We start from the raw sequence: 22,199 nt of genomic DNA, 5'->3' as shown, positions 1-22,199 counted from the left end.
TTGAAACATGGCAGATATTTGGTAGTGAGTTAAACTCCACACATGGTTGTGGCTGCGTATTACTGTAGGGAGCTGTTTCTGGCAGCAGGCTTCATACAGAGAGCTCTACATAAGGGCTACTGCTGTGTGGAGTTTATAACATACATTTCGACGACAGCATTAAACCTAATTTCAAGAATTCCTTCTTACCATTTGCGCTGCTTCTGGTATATGTTTGATGGCGATGATGTAACCTTCCACTAGATGAATGCAGTAGTCGACCGACGAGCCCACTAGTATCGACAATGATATGGCCTCCACCGCACCCATCTCCCAGCCTGCTAGGTAGAAGATGGCTACCACCAGGCAGATCATGGCTGCAACATGAAAACAGATGTCAGACGCTTGATCAGTGTGAACAGTTATATTCAACGCTGTTACGATTCGCTCGAATTCGTTGAATTGAACCATATCCCTTCATGATTTCTGTTGGTTATTCACGATCACTAGAATCTAAGTCATGATCAAGTGGTGTTACTTCGATTTGAATGTTATTTATCAAAACAAGATATGCTTAATGGAATATATCTACGCCAGTCACAATAATTGTTTACACCTTTTACTTGAGAGTAATGTGGTCACTGATGATTGTCATGATAAATTAATACTGTTAACGTCAAAACATATCAAATAATATATTTTGTTATTGTTTCACTGAATATACTGTATAATACATCAGCTGACTTGTTACTGTATTCGCTAGCCAATACTCATCTTCGTTACCCCTTATTCGTGAAATGCATCATTTTCATCTCATGGTGGATTCGTTTTAGCCCTAGTCATATTCAACATCTTTGATTTCTGCAGTAAATCATTCTTCCTCGTCACGCCGAAGGCCTGGGTTCGAATCTCCACATGGGTACAATGTGTGAAGCCCATATCTGGTGTTCCCCCGCCATGATATTGCTGGAATATTGCTAAAAGCGTCGTAAAACCCAACTCACCAAACTAAATCATTCTTCCACTCTCTGACCCACCTGTTATTGTGATGACCACGATAAACAGCAGACCAAGGTGTCCAGTAAATATCGCTATGGCAATGATGCACACAAGCATCGACAGCGCTAGGCCGTAGATGGCGCTGCTCACAGCCACGACCTCCATCATCACCTACAACAAGTAGCAGACATGGTACACTTAAACAACACAACACAAACATTATCAAACATACTCATTTATGCTTCTTTAGGTCTGAATTACATAATTTCTATAATTACAGATTGTATTGGTCTATATATACTCCCCATCAAAAGGTTAGACTCACTAGTGAAAATGTAGCCACTTACTTCAGTCAACTGTTCTAAACTAGATTTTGCAAAATATTCCATACTGTTTAAAGCTACTGTTTACACATGAACTGATGTATTGTAAAACAAATTAGTAACGTTGAAAAAATTATTGTCATGACTTCAATAAATGATGAAACTCAGTGAAAATTGGCGAATTCTTAACAAAACTTTACACCAAAACGCAGTTGTTCACATGCACAATATTTGCACAGGCTTTTCATCAATTTGATGCATGATCCTCATGCAATTCATCTGCATAAGGTTTGAAGTTGGTTCCCCAAATTCATCGATGGAACCACATACATATACATAGCATATAGTGAATGCTTTGAGTGAGTCTAAACATTTGATGGGTAGTATATTATACGTTTTTCAGCAACCGATGTTTGTCTAAGAGGCGACTAAAAGTATCAGGTGGTCAGGAGCACTGACTTCATTGACAAAACATGTCATCGTATCCCAACTGCGATCAATGATTGTTTTAGTCAATATGTAATAAGAATGAAAGTAAACCTCTAAGAAATTAGAGTGAGTGAGTGAGTTAATATTTAACGTCACATCGTCCTAAGAAATTAGATGTTAGGTTGACATAAGATTAATTTCTCTTGTGTAAAAATACACAACCAAAAAGATTGTAAATAAACATTTCCAATCAAAACCATTGCCAAATTTTGTTTCTATCACTATTGAATTCCTTCAAACATTGATGAATCATATGAATCATGTCTGTCAAATATAAGTCTTTGACATTCACTGTGTAAGACAACAACCTGGAGATTCACAAAGAGAGCACCAACCTTCTTCCAGAAATCTGACGCCTGGAACATGTCCTTGAGCGGTGAGTTGGGGCTCAACTTCGTCTGCTTGATCTGATCAATGAATGTCTCCCACTTCTGGTACTGCTTGTAGGCCTTGAAGTACGACATGCCCTTGGAAGTTGTCTGTGATGTGAAGAAAATGGAGTTTAGTTGACTGAGACCATTGCAGTGACATTACCCATAACGGTGGAAGGGTAGTATGAAATAACTATATTTCCATGCATGTGTTAGCGATTCTCAAAGCTGATTGGTCCATTGAAGTAATATAAGCTCATGGTATAAATCAGTCATCAAACTTGTGTGGTATCGTAATGAAATTTCTTTTTATCAAGGGCATGCTACCAATGGTGATAATTATCCAACCGTCATGATCAAAATCAGTAATCAAAGTTGTGTGATATCATAATTAAAAAGAAGATCAGTGATGTAATATTCACAGTGGTATAATCCCCCAATTATCACAGCCAAAATCAATTTTCAGTTGTATGATATTGAACTTTCAAAAATACCCAATGAGGGCCACACTACTAACGGTAATATAATCCTCCAATTATCACAATCAATGCCAGGTAATGTACTTTAAGACCACATGATCAGGGACGTTCTATGAATGTTGATAAAACCCTTCAATCCTGGACTACTTACAGATTCGAATGCGAAGGCCAGCCAGAGCAGGGTGTTGTTGGGCGTCATTCCTCCCACAGCTTGGATGGGGGCTTGAAACTTGCTGAATGAGCTCGACTTGGGCAGATCCTTACACTCAGGTACCAGTTGCAGCATCATGATGTAGGACTGGGGTATCACTGTCCAACACAACCTTAGTATTATGATATATGTGGTGTGGAATATATAATATAATTCATCATCACCATCGTCATCGTCGTCGTCATCATCATGATCATGATCATCATCATCACCATCGTCATCATCATCATCAACATCATCATCATCATCATCATCATCATCATCATCATGATCATCATCATCACCATCATCATCATCATCATCATCATCATCATCATCATCATCATCATCACCATCACCATCACCGTCGCCATCGTCGTCGTCATCATCATCATCATCATCATCATCATCATCATTGTTGTTATTCAGTTTAATTATTATTATTATTGTTGCGGTTTACAGATTAAAAATATTTTGCAGCAGAGAGAGGTCAGATGGTCCTGGCATTATCATAATATATTATTATTATTATAAGTGGTCGTGGTAGTAGTAGAAGTAATAGTAGTATCCAAATAATTTTTTAAGGATAGACAGTTTTTTTATTGCAACGTATGTGACGTTTCAGTGTAGATGCTAACACTGTTATAAAGTAAGTAGTTATAACAGTGTTAGTATCTACACCGAAACATCACATCCATTACATTAAAGATGCTGTCTATTCATAAAAATTCATCCTTGTTCATGATACCAGCTTGTAAATGCCACTTGAAGAAGTAATAATGGTAGATCTATAATTTATGATAACTCTTTAAAAAAACTACGCCTAAATATAAGGCCATGTTGCCATAGTTACCTGGAGGAAGGCAGTGTGCGCTGCCTTTCTTCACGAGCTCTGTGTTGGCTGCGATCAGCTTGCACACGGAACACAGCTCCTTTAAGACAGGGAGGGTCATTGACTTCTGGCTGAATCCTTTGTCAAATGTGGCACGACCCTGCAAGGAAAGATGTACTAACTGTACATTCTGAAGTCACATTTCTACAATAATTAAATTGGTTGTGTTAAGGTAACAGTTAACACGATTTGGGAAAATATGTCACTAATATCTGTGCTCGTCTCCCTGTTGAGATTGCTGAACCGAACATGCATTCAGTACCCCATGCCCATCACCTTGCAATGATTTCGCTCAAAAAACAACCCCAACTATCCTGCTCTTGTCTGTCCATTAAGGTCAGGTCTACAGTGGGGGCGGTGGGATAGCCTAATGGTTAAAGCGTTAACACTAGCTTCAAGATCTGTGTGGAACACCAACGCCCAAAAAGTTGTCAGGCCGAAGGCCCGAGTTCGAATCCCCACATGGGTACAATGTGTGAAGCCCTTTCCTGGTGTCCCCCGCGGTGATGTTGCTGGAATATTGCTGGAATATTGCTAAAAGCGGTGTGTGACCATACTCAGTCAGTCAGTCAGTCAGTCAGTCAGTCAGGTCTACAGTACCAAACATTTCTTAACAAGCTGTCATGTGTGTCATTGTAAACTGAACATAGCTCAGACTTGACTGTTAATAAATTTAACTTTAATTCAATATGTGAAATACAACATTCACTCACTCACTCTCCTGCACACCCACTCAAACTCACTCACCCAACCATCCACTAACTCACCCATGCAGCCACTCAGTGATAGAACAAAGCTGCTCACTCCAGTTCCCACTCACTCGCTCACTCACCCACCCACCCACCCGCTCACCCACTCACTCACTCACCCACCCATCCACTCACTGCCCCATCCACTCGCTCAATGACAAGACCAAAGGTACTCACAGTGTATTCACTGAGAACATGGCCCTTCTGCACATTGCTTCTATCCAGTCCTTTAATTCCGAACACCACGTACACCTTGGTCCCTGTCCGGATGTTTGGCCGTTCCTTCAGATCATTGCATTTGTTTCCACCACAAGCATTGAAGTTCTCCGATACAGATCCAGGCTTGACCGTCGACGGGTGGTCTGCAGATACAGTAACGTGAAATTATAACATAGTTACACACAGTATCAGTTATATTCGGACACTGTAACACTGTGTACTAGTATAATATATACCCTGGACCAATGCACCATTATAGCCTGGTTTTGAGTGTGATACGAATAGCTCTCCATTCACATTACAGTGATCTTTCTGACTGAAATAACGGGGATATCACCTGTTCTTTATCTGCCTTGATGTGAAGCTTTCCAGCCAACGTTTCATTGCTAAAGTCTTCTGATTTGATTAAATCTATACCAGCATTTTGACAGTGGATATATGCCACAATTTTGAAAGTGGATCTATTCCAAAATTATGAAAGTGGATATTAGAGATTTTAATGTGGATCGATGTCACAAATTCAGAAAAGGCATTTTGATTATTTGACTGATTATTGATTTCGTTATAGATTTATTGATATTGAAGAGTAATGAAAGTGCAGTGGTAGGAGAGTTGGAGATGAAGCTATTACAGTGAAACCTGCCAACACCGGCACCTGTCTAATCTGGCATAAAATTTTGGTCCGGCCATTTTACAACGATATTATGATCATTAAAATATTGTCTAATCCGGCACCTGTCAATTCCGTATTCCGGCATGACTTTCCGGTCCCAACAAGCAAATTTAACTGTAATTACCACTGTCTAAACCAGCATGGGTATTAACAGTCCAATTAAGGACCCATAATCCAATACACTAATTAATCCTCTTGGCACGCTAGATAATCAGGAAGTAGTGATTGCGCGGTGAATCAAACGCTCTAAGCCGGCATGGGTATGAGCAGTCCAATCAATGTCCCTTTATCCAATGCACTCCTCTCGGCACGCTAGACTGAGAGACTGACGAGTGTGAATGGCAGCCATGTTGGAAAATGCTCGTCACTGTCTAATCCGGCACCCTGTCTAAATCGGCATTTTATTTCGGTCCCATGGGGTGCCGGTTTAGACAGGTTTCACTGTACTTCCTGAGTGTACTGTGTACCATAGCAGAATGAAAATATGACACAGTGGATAAAAAGGCTTTTGACCAAGTCTTTTCAACACAGACATGTCGCCATGCTTGGCAGCTAGCCTCATGAGCGTCTCTAGGACTTCAGTCCTTCCCCTGCTTGGCAGCTAGCCTCATGAGCGTCTCTAGGACTTCAGTCCTTCCCCTGAACATTGCACATGTTGTTAGTTTAGTTTTGTTTTACGCCGCATTCAGCAATATTCCAGCTATATGGTGGCATTGCACATGTAACACATGTGGTGTCCCCTTAGGTAAGTGACCTGCCTTTGTTCACCCTGCAGTGAATGGGTACCAGGTGGGATGAGACGGTCATATGACATTTAACCTTCTAGCGCATCACGGGCAGCTTGACCAGGGTGATGATGTTAGTTCTTTGTGCATACACCTTGTGAATCAGTGAATTCGTTTTACGTCATATGGCGCTGGGTCTGTAAATAATCGAGTCTAGACCTGACAATCCAATGATCAACAGCATGAGCATCGATCTACGCAATTGGGATACGATGACATGTGTCAACCAAGTCAGTGAGCCTGACCACCCGATCCCGTTAGTCGCCTCTTACGACAAGCATGGGTTACTGAAGATCAGTTCTAACCCGCATGGGTTACTGAAGATCAGTTCTAACTAACAAGCATGGATTACTGAAGATCAGTTCTCACCCGGATCTTCATGAGTCACCTAATGAATGATGTTAGTGTTAGTACACACATGATCAAAACACCCCACTATACCACTGATGAAGACACTCACCACTATAAGGATGGTGAGGTTGAATGTGTGGATGGTAAGCTGGCCTATGTGTAGTAGTAGTCGTTGTTGTTGTAGTAGTTGTTGATGTTGTTGTTGTTGAAGTAGTTGGTTTAGATGATGTTGTCGACGATTTTATACCTTTAGTTGAGGGGGGAAAGTTTGGAGCTCTTGGTGTAAGTGTTGTATGCCCAATAGGCATGTTGGTCGCAGGAGGTCTGGGGGTTGGGCAGGGGCTTGGGCTGGGGGCAGGGCTGTCGGGTTTACTGCTTTGGATGGCTTTACCTGAAAAATCAAATTTTAGATTTCATTATACCAAATACTCCACAAAGCCACAACATCAAGAAACAGGAAAATCTAACAACACTGTCCATTTTAGCCAAGAATTTGGCTCTAATCTGCTCCATATTCAACATAGGGTCAACCAAGCACATACATGTCCCTAACTAACATTGAGCAGTATGTCTCAAATCACTGAACCTGGCCACCTGATGAATTATAATGTACCACAAGCACAGATTACTGAGAATCAATTTTAGACCTCCCCCCTCCCCGTGATGTGTCAATGATGGAAGTTGGTGGTGATTATTATAATAATGATAATTTGGATGCTAAAAAAGATATAACAAATATACTGAATGCAAAAAAGTTGGGGGGCATGAAATATATTTTGCTTTTACATACTTTTGAATAAAAGTGCCCCTTCTAGAATATTCATGATCCCTTTTTATTGATGATGAGTGAGTGAGTTTAGTTTTACGCCGGTATTCAAGATGATGATGATGATGATGATAGGAAACATTATGATGATGGTCAGGATCATAAAATTATTGATCATAATATCCCTATGAAACATTGAGCAGTATTTTATATTGTTCGTACATTATAAAGAGCAGAACACTTGTAGCAGCTGAGAGACTCCAGCATGCTGAAGTTGGCCTTGAGGTCAAGCAGCTGTTGCAGGTTGGTGTTGGGCTTGAACAGCTGTGGTGGGTGTGTCGCCGGACGCAGCTGGACCATCAGACAAACAGAGCTAATGAGCATCACTGTGAAAATTCCTGAAGAGGAAGAATAATATATGAAGGAGATACGAAGAATTATACACAAGGGTGTGTCATGTTGATTCAGCAGGTTGTTTTTTCTTGACAACATGCAGAGTTTGGCGATATGATACTGACAACACCCCTGAAGATAAAGAATAATACATGAGGGAGATATGAACTATTATACCACAAGGGTGTGTCGTGTTGTTACAGGTTGATATTTTTATAAACAACTAGTAAGCTACATGCAGGTGTGTCACATTGTTTCAGTAGGTTTTGCTTATTTAAAAAACCCAATATGCATACATACAGTGAGTTTAGATGATTCAATAATAAGAGGCGTTAGTTTTGCACTATTGTCCTCCATTGTACTTTTTAGCTCCAAGGCTGAAAGTAAGTTTGCATAGCTCAATATTTTTATTTGCAGAAAGATGTTTGGGGTGGCCTATTTAAAAAAAGAATTACTAATAAAGGTAGGATGTTTAGTATTTTAAAAGTAACATAGACACATTTAGGGTCCAACTTTGTCTTTTATACAGTTCCTGAAGCATATTATTTCCCAAAACTCACTGACCCATTGTCCAATCAAACTGTCCAACTCACCGATGAGGACGTATCTCCCCTTCAGTATCAGTTTGGCCAGGTACTTTCCAATGAGAATTTGGAGCGCGCCTTCCCGATGTATAAGCTGTCGTTGGAGTCCGCCGCCGATGCTGCCGACTGGTTGCCGATACTGTAGGGGTCGGGGATCAACATGGGAACATCCCCATCATCGTCAGCTATGGTGTTCACCGGTGCTGTAAGACAAATTGATGTCTCAGTACAGTGAGCTTGCAGGTCAACATAGAATTAACAGTAGTGTAAAGTGCTTTTCAAATGATACATTTTGCAATATATTGGTGTGTTTCTGTATACATGTTATTCAGTAAAAAATTATGAAACAAGTTTCATTATTATTTATATCATAAAAGTACAGATTCCAGTAAGTTTGGGGCTTCAAACTCACACTTTCAGAGTGAAACACCTTATCAGCAGCACATGAAGTCAGCGATCTAACCCACTCAGCCAGCACACCACTGTAGCAGTGTATTTACCACAAGTAGACTTCTCAGTGAGATGATTATATTACCGATGTGTGATGTTCAAGATCACATTGTTTTCCATATACTGGTTAAAACTTAACTCTATTATGGGTAATATGTAATAAAGCATACAATTTTATAGATCACAACTTCTTGTTTATTGGACAGAGCTACGTTTCGGTGTAAGTTCTTACACCATGTTCATGCTAAAAGTCAGTGAATAAACTGTCTGCCTGTGTCAGTCTGTCTGTCAGTGTGTGTGCGTGTGTGTGCATGTCTGTGTTTGTCCTTCTGTCTGTGTTATTGTAAAGGGAACACCTAGTATAAATCCACCCTACTCATTGTGCGCAGAAACTCAGGAAATGTTCTGACAATGTATTTCTTGAAATGTTTAGGCACTTCTTTGAGGCTGACAAATGAAAATTCAGTTGTTATCTATAAAGTGTGTCTGTCATGGAAAGCCATTAAACGTTTAAAAACATTATTCTAAACTTTACTTTTGTTATCGTTTGGCAACCTGTAAACAACAGAAGGCATTGCTGAAGTGTACTCAAGCACACACACCAAACAGTGATAACATCTCGAGGGAAGACTAACAATTATCTCTCCAACCATAAAACAACTTTTTCTCCACGTTTAATGTATGTAACACAAAGTAAACTATCCGTGTCCAGGGATGTAAAACGTGTCGACATATCTGATCCAACCTGTCTGTGATTCAATGTGTTCATGGAGCATCAGTGATAGATGACTGTGTGACAGTTTAGGGGACTTCACTGAACATGTTGAAACAATGTTGTAACCTAACACACACTGTGAGATGTTACTACCACCCGCCATCTTGTTTTTGAGCAGACTATTGAGTTAACATTCAAAGTCACATGATTTGGGGTCTACACTGAAATGTATTGTTTCGTCACATGGTGTGGATTAATGGAGGATAATTAATAAATAAAGGTTGTATCATGATGTGACTAATCAATCAACATGAACCCATCCGTATCCATCAATGTGAACCCATCCTTATCCATCAAAGTGAACCCATCCTTATCCATCAAAGTGAACCCATCCTTATCCATCAATGTGAACCCATCCTTATCCATCAAAGTGAACCCATCCTTATCCATCAATGTGAACCCATCCGTATCCATCAACGTGAACCCATCCATATCCATCAACGTGAACCCATCCATATCCATCAATGTGAACCCATCCGTATCCATCAAAGTGAACCCATCCTTATCCATCAACATGAACCCATCCGTATCCATCAACGTGAACCCATCCATATCCATCAATGTGAACCCATCCGTATCCATCAATGTGAACCCATCCGTATCCATCAACATGACCAGGTTTTCCCCCTGTACACACCTGGAGCAACAGCGTTGTCGATGTGGAGCATGGGCACATCATCGTCTAGACCGGGGTTGAGGACGGTAGGGTTCGGAGCCTGCTGCAGTTGCTGGGCATCGAGGGGGTTGACCACACGCCTTCGTAGTCTACAACTGCATCTGCAACAACATCGGAGAGAGTGCCATAGTCAAGAATAGTTCCTAGATTTAACAAATTTCTTACAGAACTGATGATTTCTACAACAAAAACATTGCCACTTGAAGGCTGAGTGTTAGAGAGCGGTGTCTTGTGGTTAAAGTGTTCAGTTGTCACACCAAAGACCCAGGTTCGAATCCCTACATTAATACAATGTGTGAAGTCCATTTCTGTTGTCTTCAACATGGTATTGCTGGAATATTGTTAAAAGCAGCATTGAATGTAACTGGGCGGTAGCCTAGAGGTTACAACGTTCGCCTGTCACGCAGAAGACCTTGGTTCAGTTCCTCACATGGGTACAATGTGTGAAGCCCAGTTCTGGTGTTCCCCGTCGTGATATTGCAGGAATATTACTAAAAGGCATTAAACCATACTCACTCACTCAACTAAATATGAGTGCAGCGTAAAACCAAATCTCATTCACTCACTCACTCAAACTTAACTCACTCACTCCCCTGACTGACTACTTACAGTGTGAAGAAGAGCCTCTCACACTTGGAGAAGCAGATGACCCAGAGATACAGGGCTGGCGGCATGATGAGGATGACAGTGGCCCAGCAGGAACTGACAATCAGGGACATGAACAGCCCGAACTCGTACACAGCCGGGATCTGAAACAATACATCAGTGTTTGCCGGCTATATTCCAGTAAATATGTTGTCCCTAAAGCTTGCTTTATATTGTACTTCCAGGTTCTAAAATGCCACTGAAAGAAGTGATCATGAGTTGTGAATTTGTTGGTTTGGGGTCCTCTCAACAATGTAGTGATTTCCTAACAACCAGTAACAAGAAAGATACTAGATTCCACAAAACTGTGGAATATAAATTTTCAGTATTATTATCATTATTGTAAAAACTATATTTTCAATCTCATCATACACCTTGATAAAGATATACTACATATATTTTTTCTGGCATAACGGATGAGGCAACAAAGAAAATGTCTGGTAGTGAACTGTTTAAACGATCACATCACTATGGACTCACAGATGATGCAATGTTCGCTGCAAATGCTGCCGCAGTTGTCACTGATGTGAAGAACGTTGCCTTTCCTGCAGTCTTGACGGTGTACCACATCCGATCAGAGTTCACCTTGAAATGACTGGCTTGCCGGAATATGTTGACAAACACAAACACATCGTCCACTCCTGTAACAGGAAGAGTAGCTTACTCACTCACCCAAACATAACAAGCCTGGGTTACAAGGGACCTACTCTTTCTTGGAATCACTAAGGGGAGACAATCAAGGGGTACTACCTACCTAGTCTATCCAGTGTGTGAAATAGTTAACAAATTTTGCAAGCCTCTCGGACTAGCTATGCCTGAAAGCTATGCCTGTCAGGCTAGCTAAGCCTGAAAAATAATTCACTAGCCCGATGATTTAAAAGTGTATTATAACTTAATAAGTCAAAGAGCTTGGTATCTAGATGACCCCATGAAAATTAACTAGCCAGTTGGGCCAGTGACTGTGGAGATTTACTGCCCCAACTTGATTTTTACTTGCCACAGGCTAGCGGGCCAGTGGCTATTTTGCAAAATGTGACTATCGCAAACTTCTTACAGGTAGAGGGCAGTGGGGTAGCCTAATGGTTAAAGCGTTGGCTCGTCACGCCGAAGACCCGGGTTCGAATCCCCACATGGGCACAATGTGTGAAGCCCATTTCTGGTGTCCCCCGCCGAGATGTTGCTGGAATATTGCTAAAAGCGGCGTAAAACCAAACTCAGTCAGTCAGTCTTACAGGTAGAAGAACATTGGGTACTGGCGGTATGCCTGTATCTCCAAAGGGAGACTTGAGGAATCCCTACAGAAAGCAATACATCAGTACATGGGACCTATGAAGTCCTGTGGACATGTTCTGCTCCGCAATTCCATTAGGATGACAAGCATGGGTAAACAGGGACACTTTCTGGCTGAAATTCCTTGATCAACCTAATTTGAACCTCAGTGGGGAGACAATCATGAATTCAAGGTCTGGAATGCTTCTGTGAACTCTTACCGATCCCGATGATGACGAAGGCTGCAGCTCCGTTGAGGATGCCAAGTGCGTCAATGTGGAAGATGCGTCTGTAGAAGAAGAGGGCGAGGGGGAAGCTGAGGATGATGCTGAGCATCCCCCAGAAGGTGAGCCAGACGGAGAAGGAAGTGAGGATGAACATCAGCAGGATGATGAAACCCAGGGTGAAGTATGCCATCTTGATGTCGTCCAGAACGTCATGTCCACCTCGTAGTCGAACAGCTCATTTCCACCGTACAACACCTGGACCTTACTGTGAGGTAAAGAAATGAGGGTATTAAGACATAATTAAGTAGCATGTGTGTTGGGGGATTTGGACAAACATGGTATAGGCCAGTATTTCAGTTATATCAGTTTGGGTTTGGGAGGGTGGTGGGGGTTAGCTGCAACTTCAGTGCAATCAATAATCATTGACCACAATTTTCTTAATTTGGGCAGAGAACCAACAATGTGAGGACATTCTGGTTAAGGGAGGCAACTCTAGCAAATTGTGTTGCTTCAAACCACTGAAAACTACATATTGATAAGCAATAAAGCATATCATGTTTCACCTCCTACATGTTAACTCTAACTTCATGGCACCCTGATGCATTTGGACATTTCACCTTTGTGAAGTCTTCCATGACAGTAAAACTAAAGCAAAATAAAATGTCTTAACCCCTAAAGCAGCAATATTTATCTCCCATATTACAAGCAGTACATAAAGATCATATCTCTGTTGATATTGTTCTAACAGGATCTCTAATAACAAAACAAAACCATACAACATTAATATATAACATGTTTTATCAACCATACACGACTATTCATACACTTAAAATATATCCCTGTGAACAATTTTAATGCCCATTGTCGACAAGTTTTACTCTTCAAAATGTTTCCATCTTTATTGTATAAATTGTTTTTGTCACGATATGGCTGAGACATTGCCGATGTGACGCTAAATATTAACTCACTCACTCACATAAAACATATCCAGCCTATGTTAATTCCATTTGTTATCAACTCCACAAAACAACATGACCATGAGATATTGCCGATGTGACGCTAAATATTAACTCACTCACTCACTTAAAACATATCCAACCTATGTTAATTTCATTTGTTATCAACTCCACAAAACAACATGACCATGAGATATTGCTGATGTGACGCTAAATATTAACTCACTCACTCACTTAAAACATATCCAACCTATGTTAATTCCATTTGTTATCAACTCCACAAAACAACATGACCATGAGATATTGCCGATGTGACGCTAAATATTAACTCACTCACTCACTTAAAACATATCCAACCTATGTTAATTTCATTTGTTATCAACTCCACAAAACAACATGACCATGAGATATTGCCGATGTGACGCTAAATATTAACTCACTCACTCACTTAAAACATATCCAGCCTATGTTAATTTCATTTGTTATCAACTCCACAAAACAACATGACCATGAGATATTGCCGATGTGACGCTAAATATTAACTCACTCACTCACTTAAAACATATCCAACCTATGTTAATTTCATTTGTTATCAACTCCACAAAACAACATGACCATGAGATATTGCCGATGTGACGCTAAATATTAACTCACTCACTCACTTAAAACATATCCAGCCTATGTTAATTTCAATTCCATTTGTTATCAACTCCACAAAACAACATGACCATGAGATATTGCCGATGTGACGCTAAATATTAACTCACTCACTCACTTAAAACATATCCAGCCTATGTTAATTTCATTTGTTATCAACTCCACAAAACAACATGACCATGAGATATTGCTGATGTGACGCTAAATATTAACTCACTCACTCACTTAAAACATATCCAGCCTATGTTAATTTCATTTGTTATCAACTCCACAAAACAACATGACCAAGCTAGTTTGTGAACATTGTGGAACATAAAATGAAATAGTATGGTCTGATATTGATTATCCACAGACCATGCACTTTACGACATCCACACTGACAGCGTTCCCAGGGGAACGCCACACAAACAGCAGCTCAAAATATATGGCTGTTCAGGAAAATTATATTCCCTGTCAAAGAATCTTGAGATCAAACGTTGGTCCATATCTGATCTTAATGCTCGCCTCTCATTCAGGTATTTGTATAACATCTACTTTGTCAAGAAGTTGACTGATACCCAGATTATACTAGTACATAGTCACACCTCATTGGTTCCCACCTGACCGTTGAAGGTGGGGCATCGATTACTAAGATGAGATACAAACTTCACAGATGACATCTTGTTTACTGTATAGGGTGCAGGGTCAGATAAAGCTTTTAGAGATTCTAACAAGAGAGAGAGAGAGAGAGAGAGAGAGAGAGAGAGAGAAGAGAGAGAGAGAGAGAGAGAGAGAGAGAGAGAGAGGGTGCACACTCTTGAGAAAGGAGGGGGGTGCACACTTCATTTTCACCCGTTTCACTTTCAGGACAAAAGGGGGGTGCGCATCCCAGGAGTGCACCCCCATCTGTATCCACCTATGGAGCGACATTTCGGTGTAGATTCTAACGCTGTTATCAAGATACTTTGAGCTTCATCTTGGTGTAAGAATGTACATTTAAATGTTGTTCTATGCAATAATCAACAAGTTCTCATCCATAAAGTGGTATGTTTCATTTTTTACTGAAAAATTTAAAATATTGGTTGCAAAATATGGGTCTTTTAAATTAATATGACAGCTGCCTGTAAATGATTAAGTATTGGCCAGATAATCCAGTGATTGACATTATAATATTGATCTATGATAATGTTATATGATGACATGTGTCAACCAAGTCAGCCAGCCTGACCACCATACCCCACGACTTGCTTTTTCCAACAAGCATGAGTTACTGTGAATAATGGCATTATAAAGTTTGGATAAATTTTTAATTCCAGCATCTTTCATCAATATATATTGAGGACAAGGCATTAGAATTGGTTTCCTATCGTCTCCACTAACCAACATGAAACATAATACATCCAGTGTGTTATCTGGTGCTGGTGCCAATTGTGCTTAGTGGAACTGTATTGGATATTTCTTACAACCCCTAGTTATGAACATAGGGTGTTCTAATTTGTGTACAATACAACCCTGAGCATTTATTGGAAAACTATTTCTGTTTTAAATGATAAATGAAAAAATAATAGAATATTTCCCAAAAATCCAGTTTGTAAAATAAAGACTACTGACATATAATGCGAAAGAAGAAAAGATTTTCATGTCCCAAAATAGGAATTCATTTGTTTAACCTTTTGTACAGGGTGCAACTTAAAGACATACTTCCTAGTGGGGACTTCAAAGTCATAACACGAAGATCTATTTTGGAAGGCATGACACGCCATGAGAAGGAAAAACTGTGAATTTACCAAGGAAGCTGACAAGGGAGTGACTGTTTGAGCCATCAATGACCTCAAAAACACTGATGTCAAAGGTCAAAGTTCAGCAGGTGATCTGCCTCCAACCCCATGACCCTATCCATCAAATGTCAGACATTCTCCACACAACAGGAAGAGCGGTGACACAACATTCAGTCAGGTCAAGGCGTGTGTGCTAATATTTTTGGGACCTGCCCTTGCCGCAGCAGATCAATGGGTGTTTTGTAACTAAACTGATGCTGGCTCTCTCTCCAGGGAATAGCTTGGTTAAGATTATTGTTGACGTAAACAAATAGTTTCCAGATAAGTACACATTATGACACACCTGGGTGGAACTGAAAACCTATGAGGGACTTTACAATGACTCAGGCTAATATTTTGTCCCAAAAAGAAAATGTTCCATTTTGAAAATACATACCTAGAAAATGCAGTTTTAATCAAAATGAAGCCAGAACAATGCTTAAATTCAGGATCTGAGACAATCTAGATTTGCCAAATTATACCAAGATTTCATTTGGGTTTCATAGTTTCTCATATATTTTCTAAGGTCTGGGGGACACCAAAATGATCTGTGAGTGAGTGAGTGAGTGAGTATGGTTTTATGCCACTTTTTAGAAATATTCCAGCAATATCACCGCAGGGGACACAAGAAAATGCTTTAACCACTAGGATACCCTACCACCCAAACTGATCTGTCTTTCATGGTATTACTACAATATCTTTCATGGTATTATTACAATATATATAGACAGATATTTGTCTTCCAGAAGAATCTTAATACAGCGTTCCCATAGAAACACTAAACAGTGAGTGAGTGAGTGTATAACACTAAATGTGGGATTCAAACCTTCTTTCTGTTGTTTCTTTCTTTCCTTCAGTGAGTGAGTGAGTGGATTTTAGCAATATTCCAGCAATATCACAACAGGGGACACCAGAAAAGGGCTTCACACATTGCACCCATGTGGAAAATTGAACCCGGGTCTTCGACATGACGAAGCGAACACTTTAACCACTAGGCTACCCCTCTCCCCTGCTGTAGAGACCTATAGCATTACCGTTCGCTATAGTATTACAGTAATGGCTGTGTGAAAGGGAATACAACGTGGTCAGGGATTGTAATACAAACCTCTGCAACAATCAGACCACAACGAACAATGGCACACTTATCACTGCACACAAGCTTACTATAGACAACTAGTCTGTCTCACAGTCCCTGAACTTAACTTTTTTATCCTCTCACTAGTCTGTCTCACAGTCCCTGAACTTTAAACTCTTTCATTATTTCTTTTTTTAACAAGATTCATACCTACACTAGGTACAGCCTGACACCGATTCCTACTCGGTATTGAAAGTTATCAATATCATTTTTTATACTAGAGTGGAAATGTGTATGGTCAATGATGAGTGAGTGAGTGAGTGAAGGGGTGAGTGAGTGAGAAAGCAGAGAAGAGTGAGTGAGTGAAGGGGTGAGTGAGTGAGAAAGCAGAGAAGAGTGAGTGAGTGAGTGAAGGGGTGAGTGAGTGAGTGAGAAAGCAGAGAAGAGTGAGTAAAGGAGTGAGTGAGTGAGTGAGTGAGTGGCCTGGGCGCTTACAAAACTGAGGATCCTGAGGCTGACTTCATGATCAATGATCTGCGTTATTGAGTAACATCAACCATGTCAGCAAGCTAGTCACCTCTTCTGGATCTTCAAAGGGGAGAGTGGTCTAGCTGCTTTATCAGGGATACTTATTGGTTTTGTGTTAAATTTGCTGATTGTGCCAATGCTCCAATCATTCAAGTCTGTAAATGACATGTTTCAGAAAGTGTACTAGGTATGCCGCCTCTCAAATTTCTACTGACAGCCAACCGCTGAGCCATTCATGAGACTTGCTATCTAACCAATGTCACATTGCAGCTCTATGAGGACAGCCGCACCGAAAGTTCATTTACATCACACTGTCCCTGACATATAACATTGTAACTGACACAACGAAGGCTATCTTCTACCACAACCACTGTCTGCTCATTTACAACTACCTGCTCCTGATACACGTAAAATGTACTTAATTACAGTAATTAATACTGACAAGAACCTTCTCGTACTTTGGTTGAAAAATATTTTCGCAGAGTCAGCTTGACATTCAGAGGCCCAGATAAGCTGCGTATCCGGGTAAAATACCCATATAAAATTTCCAATTACACATTGAAAAATAATTGTTGCATACCAATTACGCATTTAAAATGTTAGATATGCAAAAAGTTTAAAACAAATGCGTATGGAATATATTTATAAAAATCGCTTTCGTAATGAAAAAGACATCGATTGCTATCAAGTTTTATTACCCACGTGGTCAACGTATGGGTAGTTGCATACTAATCTCGTACGTCACACGAGTGTCGTATCGCGTTGACCTGTGTCGTAACGACTTGACCTGAGATTCTAACAATAACCAATGACCTCTTAATGAGGTCACATTCTGACGTAACTATTTTTTCATTCTTAACAAACACGTGAATTCATTCATTCTACAACTTAAATGCATTGTGGGAATGTAAACATTGCGAACGTTGCCGTGTCGCTATTTAATTATGAGTCGAACTGAGACATTATATCCGTCGAAAAACATAAACAAAGGGATCGTGACGTCGGTTACCAAGGCAGTGACGTCATTATAGTGTGACATCATGCAAATATTGTACTACAGTACAAACTCTTCCGCAACCTCTTTATGAAACCGGTTTCGGTTTGAAACCATAAAAATAACAAAAATACGCCATTTTGTCAATTTAATGCATGTAAGACGTGGGTAATAAATAAAATACCACACTCGGTCTCATTACATACAAATTATACGAAACTCGTGACCTTCCTATGGTATCTGACCTCGCTTTCGCTCGGTCAGATACCATAGGAAGGACACTCGTTTGGTATAATGCGTATGTAATGAGACCTCGTGTAGTATTCTCTATGTACTGTTAGTATAGGACAAGTGTTGTACTGTCAGTATAGGATGAGTGATTTTTGATGAAATCATTTCCATTATATTTAAGTTGGTTTTGAAAAGGTATGATATAAGGCAGAACATACCTGCTTAGTAAACTTACTCAATGACATATATTTAGGTGAGTAAAATGACACATATTTGAAAGCAGTGGGTAATGGAAAATGAAATACTCACTCAACATTCATAATATCCACTCCAAAAAAATACAGTGGGTACAGTACCCACATGAGCTAAATCTTATCTCGAGCTCTGACATTATTCAGGTGTAAATAATAATAACCTTTTCATGACACACAAAGCATAGATACAATAAAAACTTCATTTAAGTCAGTCAAGATTACGGTAAATGATATTTGTTCTGCATTAATACAATTCACAAAATACTTCAGTTTGTTTTGATATAATTCAAAATATGCATTTTGCATGAATATAATTCCCAATTGGAATCATTTTGTATAAATACAATTCACAATCTGCTTCATTTTGACTGAGTAGGTTAGACGGCTATCTTTGCATGCTGGCAATTAGGTTGCATACAGAAAGTGTGGGTTTGAATCCTTCATGGGACTCCCCCCAAAACAGTACTAGAATCTTTACTGAGAAAGCGTAACCCCAAATATAACATATTTTGCTTATTTTGCCTCAATACAATTTTTAAAAAATCCTTTTTTTTCCACACATTTGAATTCTCATGCATCATTCCGTATTGATGCAATTCACAGTATGTCTCATATTGTATCAATACAATATAGAACATGTTTCATGTACACTCCTAAGATATCAATAAACTTTTGATGACAAAATGCGAGGAAATAGTCTACCTTGTAAAAGTATGTCAAAACAAGTAAACAACATCCCAATATTACTCGATGTATTAACAATGGATGACTATCATCATAAGGGAGGTTGGGTAGCCTAGTGGTTAATGTGTTCGCTCGTCACCGAACACCCGGGTTCCATTCCCCACATGGGTACAATGTGTGAAGTCCATTTCTGGTGTCCCCTGCCGTGATATTGCTGGAATATTGCTAAAAGTGGCATAAAATCAAAATGGTCTGTATGTGTCATGGCTTTTGTTTGATGTATCATTACTTCAATTAATTTTAATGTTCTTCCTTAATTGACATACAGAAATGAGTAAATGAGTAAAATCAGCAATATCTGTGTCATCTCGCAAAATGACATATTTGAAATATTTCCTGTTTGCATATCAAGTCACACAAAGACACCGTGTAACTGTCGGCCTCCTGTCGGCCCCCTCAGCTACTATGACGCTAGGGGTGTAATAACAATCTTTTCAAAATGGTCCTATATATCATAGCGTCAGCTGACAACAGCATGTCACGCTGACCCAACCTGACTCAGTGTCGTGTATATACATCGGCTATGGTATATTACAGTCACAAAAACTCAATAAAAATATGGTGGCTTGTAACTTGGTTTACCTGCATGACAGTATATTTTATTATCGGCTTATCACTGCTATAACTCTGTCTGTAGTCATATGCCAGAAGACTGTAACATTTAGGAGACATATGACCCGGATATGCGTTATCATTTGCATGTAAAAGTGTTCTTGCATTGTTGGAGGTTTGAAATGAAGAAAAATTTGGGCAGTCACGTTTACATGCAAGGCTGAAAACGATGTTTATTGATGCTTTAAATATGTAAAGTTATTAGAAATGTTTCAAATTATTGTCTTGAGGCATGATGTCAGTCGGGAATACTATGAAGCCGTGATTCCATCACAACTGAATTTTTTTTAAGAAACTCATTTTCAGTGCTCCTACTCCCACTTTTCAATGTCTTCATAACAAGTGTCTGCCACTAATATGGCAATGTCTCCCACCGCTAAAGGAGAATGAAATAGTTACTGCCTTATATTTTTTGGTCACATACAAGATGCCTGAAATGACTGGTGTCTGCATAATCACCCAATGTAGGCTGTCGACATAATTGAAGACATTGGGTGCAATGGAGTGAGTGAGTGAGTGAATTTAGTTTTACACAGCTGTTATCAATATTCCAGCAATATCATGGCGGGGGACACCAGAAAAGGGCTTCACACATTGTACCCATGTGGGGAGTCAAACCCAGGTCTTCAGTATGACGAGCCAACACATTAACCACTAGGCTACCCCTCACGATTTCAGAAGATTTAGAAGGACAACACATTATGACCAAAAACTTGGGTAAGGTGAGCTACAACAGTTCCAGCACAATGACCTTCTCTCACCAACTACCAATATTAGCACACGGTCACCAACTCCTCTCCCTAACTACCAGTGTTAGCACACGGTCACCAACTCCTCTCCCTAACTACCAGTGTTAGCACACGGTCACCAACTCCTCTCCCTAACTACCAGTGTTATTACTATTGATGTCGAGATATCATTGAACCACGCCAGATCACGGCCAGCTATTCCCTTGTCAGATGAACAAAGAAATTCCCATAATGCGTGGGTCTATTCCAGCACTGTAAAACAACAGGTGCTTGATTGTCCAGAATGAGGTTGTTTCAAATGCTCAGAGCATATGATGGCATTTTACTGAGCTGAACTGGCAAGTTTCCAGCAGGTCTGTGTTGAGCAACATCACATGATATTTGAAGAAAGGAACACGTTATTGTCAGACAGTTAGGTCATGGTTCAGTTCAGAGACAGTGTATAAATCCACATATCCAATACATGCCATGTTTCATTTTTAACTGGAATACAATAAAGAATAAAGAACAATGGAAACTGAATCTTAGCAAACCATCATCCCCCTCAAAAAGAATCTGATACAATATGCCTGAAACTACCATTAGAACAAACAAAAGAGGGACCACTAATTGTATTTTGTTATAACTGTATCCATTAATTATTTCGACTAAAACATGGGGTAGCCTAGTGGTCAAAGCATTCACTCATCACAGCAAAGACCCGGGTTCAAGCCCCCATATGGCTACAATGTGTGAAGCCCATTTCTGGTGTCCCCCGCCATATTCCTTCTGTAATCATGGTAATTACTAATCTGGAACGAAGGGGAGGAATCTGGGTGGAATGACATTTTTAATATGTATGAGGATGGACTGAAATTCTGTGGTCAGGAGACATTTGATCATTCATGCAAAGGTATTAGACTTTGTTGTTTTTAGAGATGCTGAAATTGTTAATATATAGAAGAACTACTATATTAGAGTAGGAGCGATGTTTTCATATAGGTTATAACAGTTATCAAGTGAGTGAGTGAGTTTAGTGTTGGGCCGCACTCAGCAATATTCCAGCTATATTGGGGGCGGTGGGGTAGCCTAATGGTTAAAGTGTTGGCTCGTCACGCCGAATCCCCACATGGGCACAATGTGTGAAGCCCATTTCTGGTGTCCCCTGCCGTGATGTAGCTGGAATATTGCTAAAAGCGGCGTAAAACCAAACTCAGTCAGTCCAGCTATATGGAGGCGGTCTGTAAATAATTGGGTCTGGACCACACAATCCAGTTATCAGCAGCATGAGCATCGATTTACACAACTGGGATACGGTGAAATGTCTCAACCCAGTCAGC

General features: G+C 40.0%; 1 protein-coding gene across 1 annotated transcript in view; it reads right to left on the bottom strand.

The window, feature by feature from the left end:
• Positions 1-22,199, bottom strand: part of LOC124280316 (protein dispatched homolog 3-like) — a 39,549-nt gene that overhangs the window by 2,132 nt on the left and 15,218 nt on the right. The window contains 15 exon segments of the mRNA XM_046716215.1: positions 190-356; positions 1,017-1,149; positions 2,126-2,269; positions 2,792-2,949; positions 3,684-3,822; positions 4,649-4,833; positions 6,609-6,890; positions 7,057-7,093; positions 7,488-7,790; positions 8,282-8,445; positions 10,105-10,244; positions 10,753-10,892; positions 11,269-11,429; positions 12,279-12,488; positions 12,491-12,549. Coding sequence (XP_046572171.1) covers positions 190-356; positions 1,017-1,149; positions 2,126-2,269; positions 2,792-2,949; positions 3,684-3,822; positions 4,649-4,833; positions 6,609-6,890; positions 7,057-7,093; positions 7,488-7,790; positions 8,282-8,445; positions 10,105-10,244; positions 10,753-10,892; positions 11,269-11,429; positions 12,279-12,488; positions 12,491-12,549 — 2,422 coding nt within the window.

This window comes from Haliotis rubra, unplaced genomic scaffold (genome assembly GCF_003918875.1).
Source record: "Haliotis rubra isolate DU_JTF1 unplaced genomic scaffold, ASM391887v1 Scf265, whole genome shotgun sequence".
Classification (NCBI taxonomy): Eukaryota; Metazoa; Mollusca; class Gastropoda; order Lepetellida; family Haliotidae; genus Haliotis; species Haliotis rubra.
The sequence above is the reverse complement of the archived record's forward strand: the minus strand, read 5'-3'. Positions and strand labels throughout refer to the sequence as shown.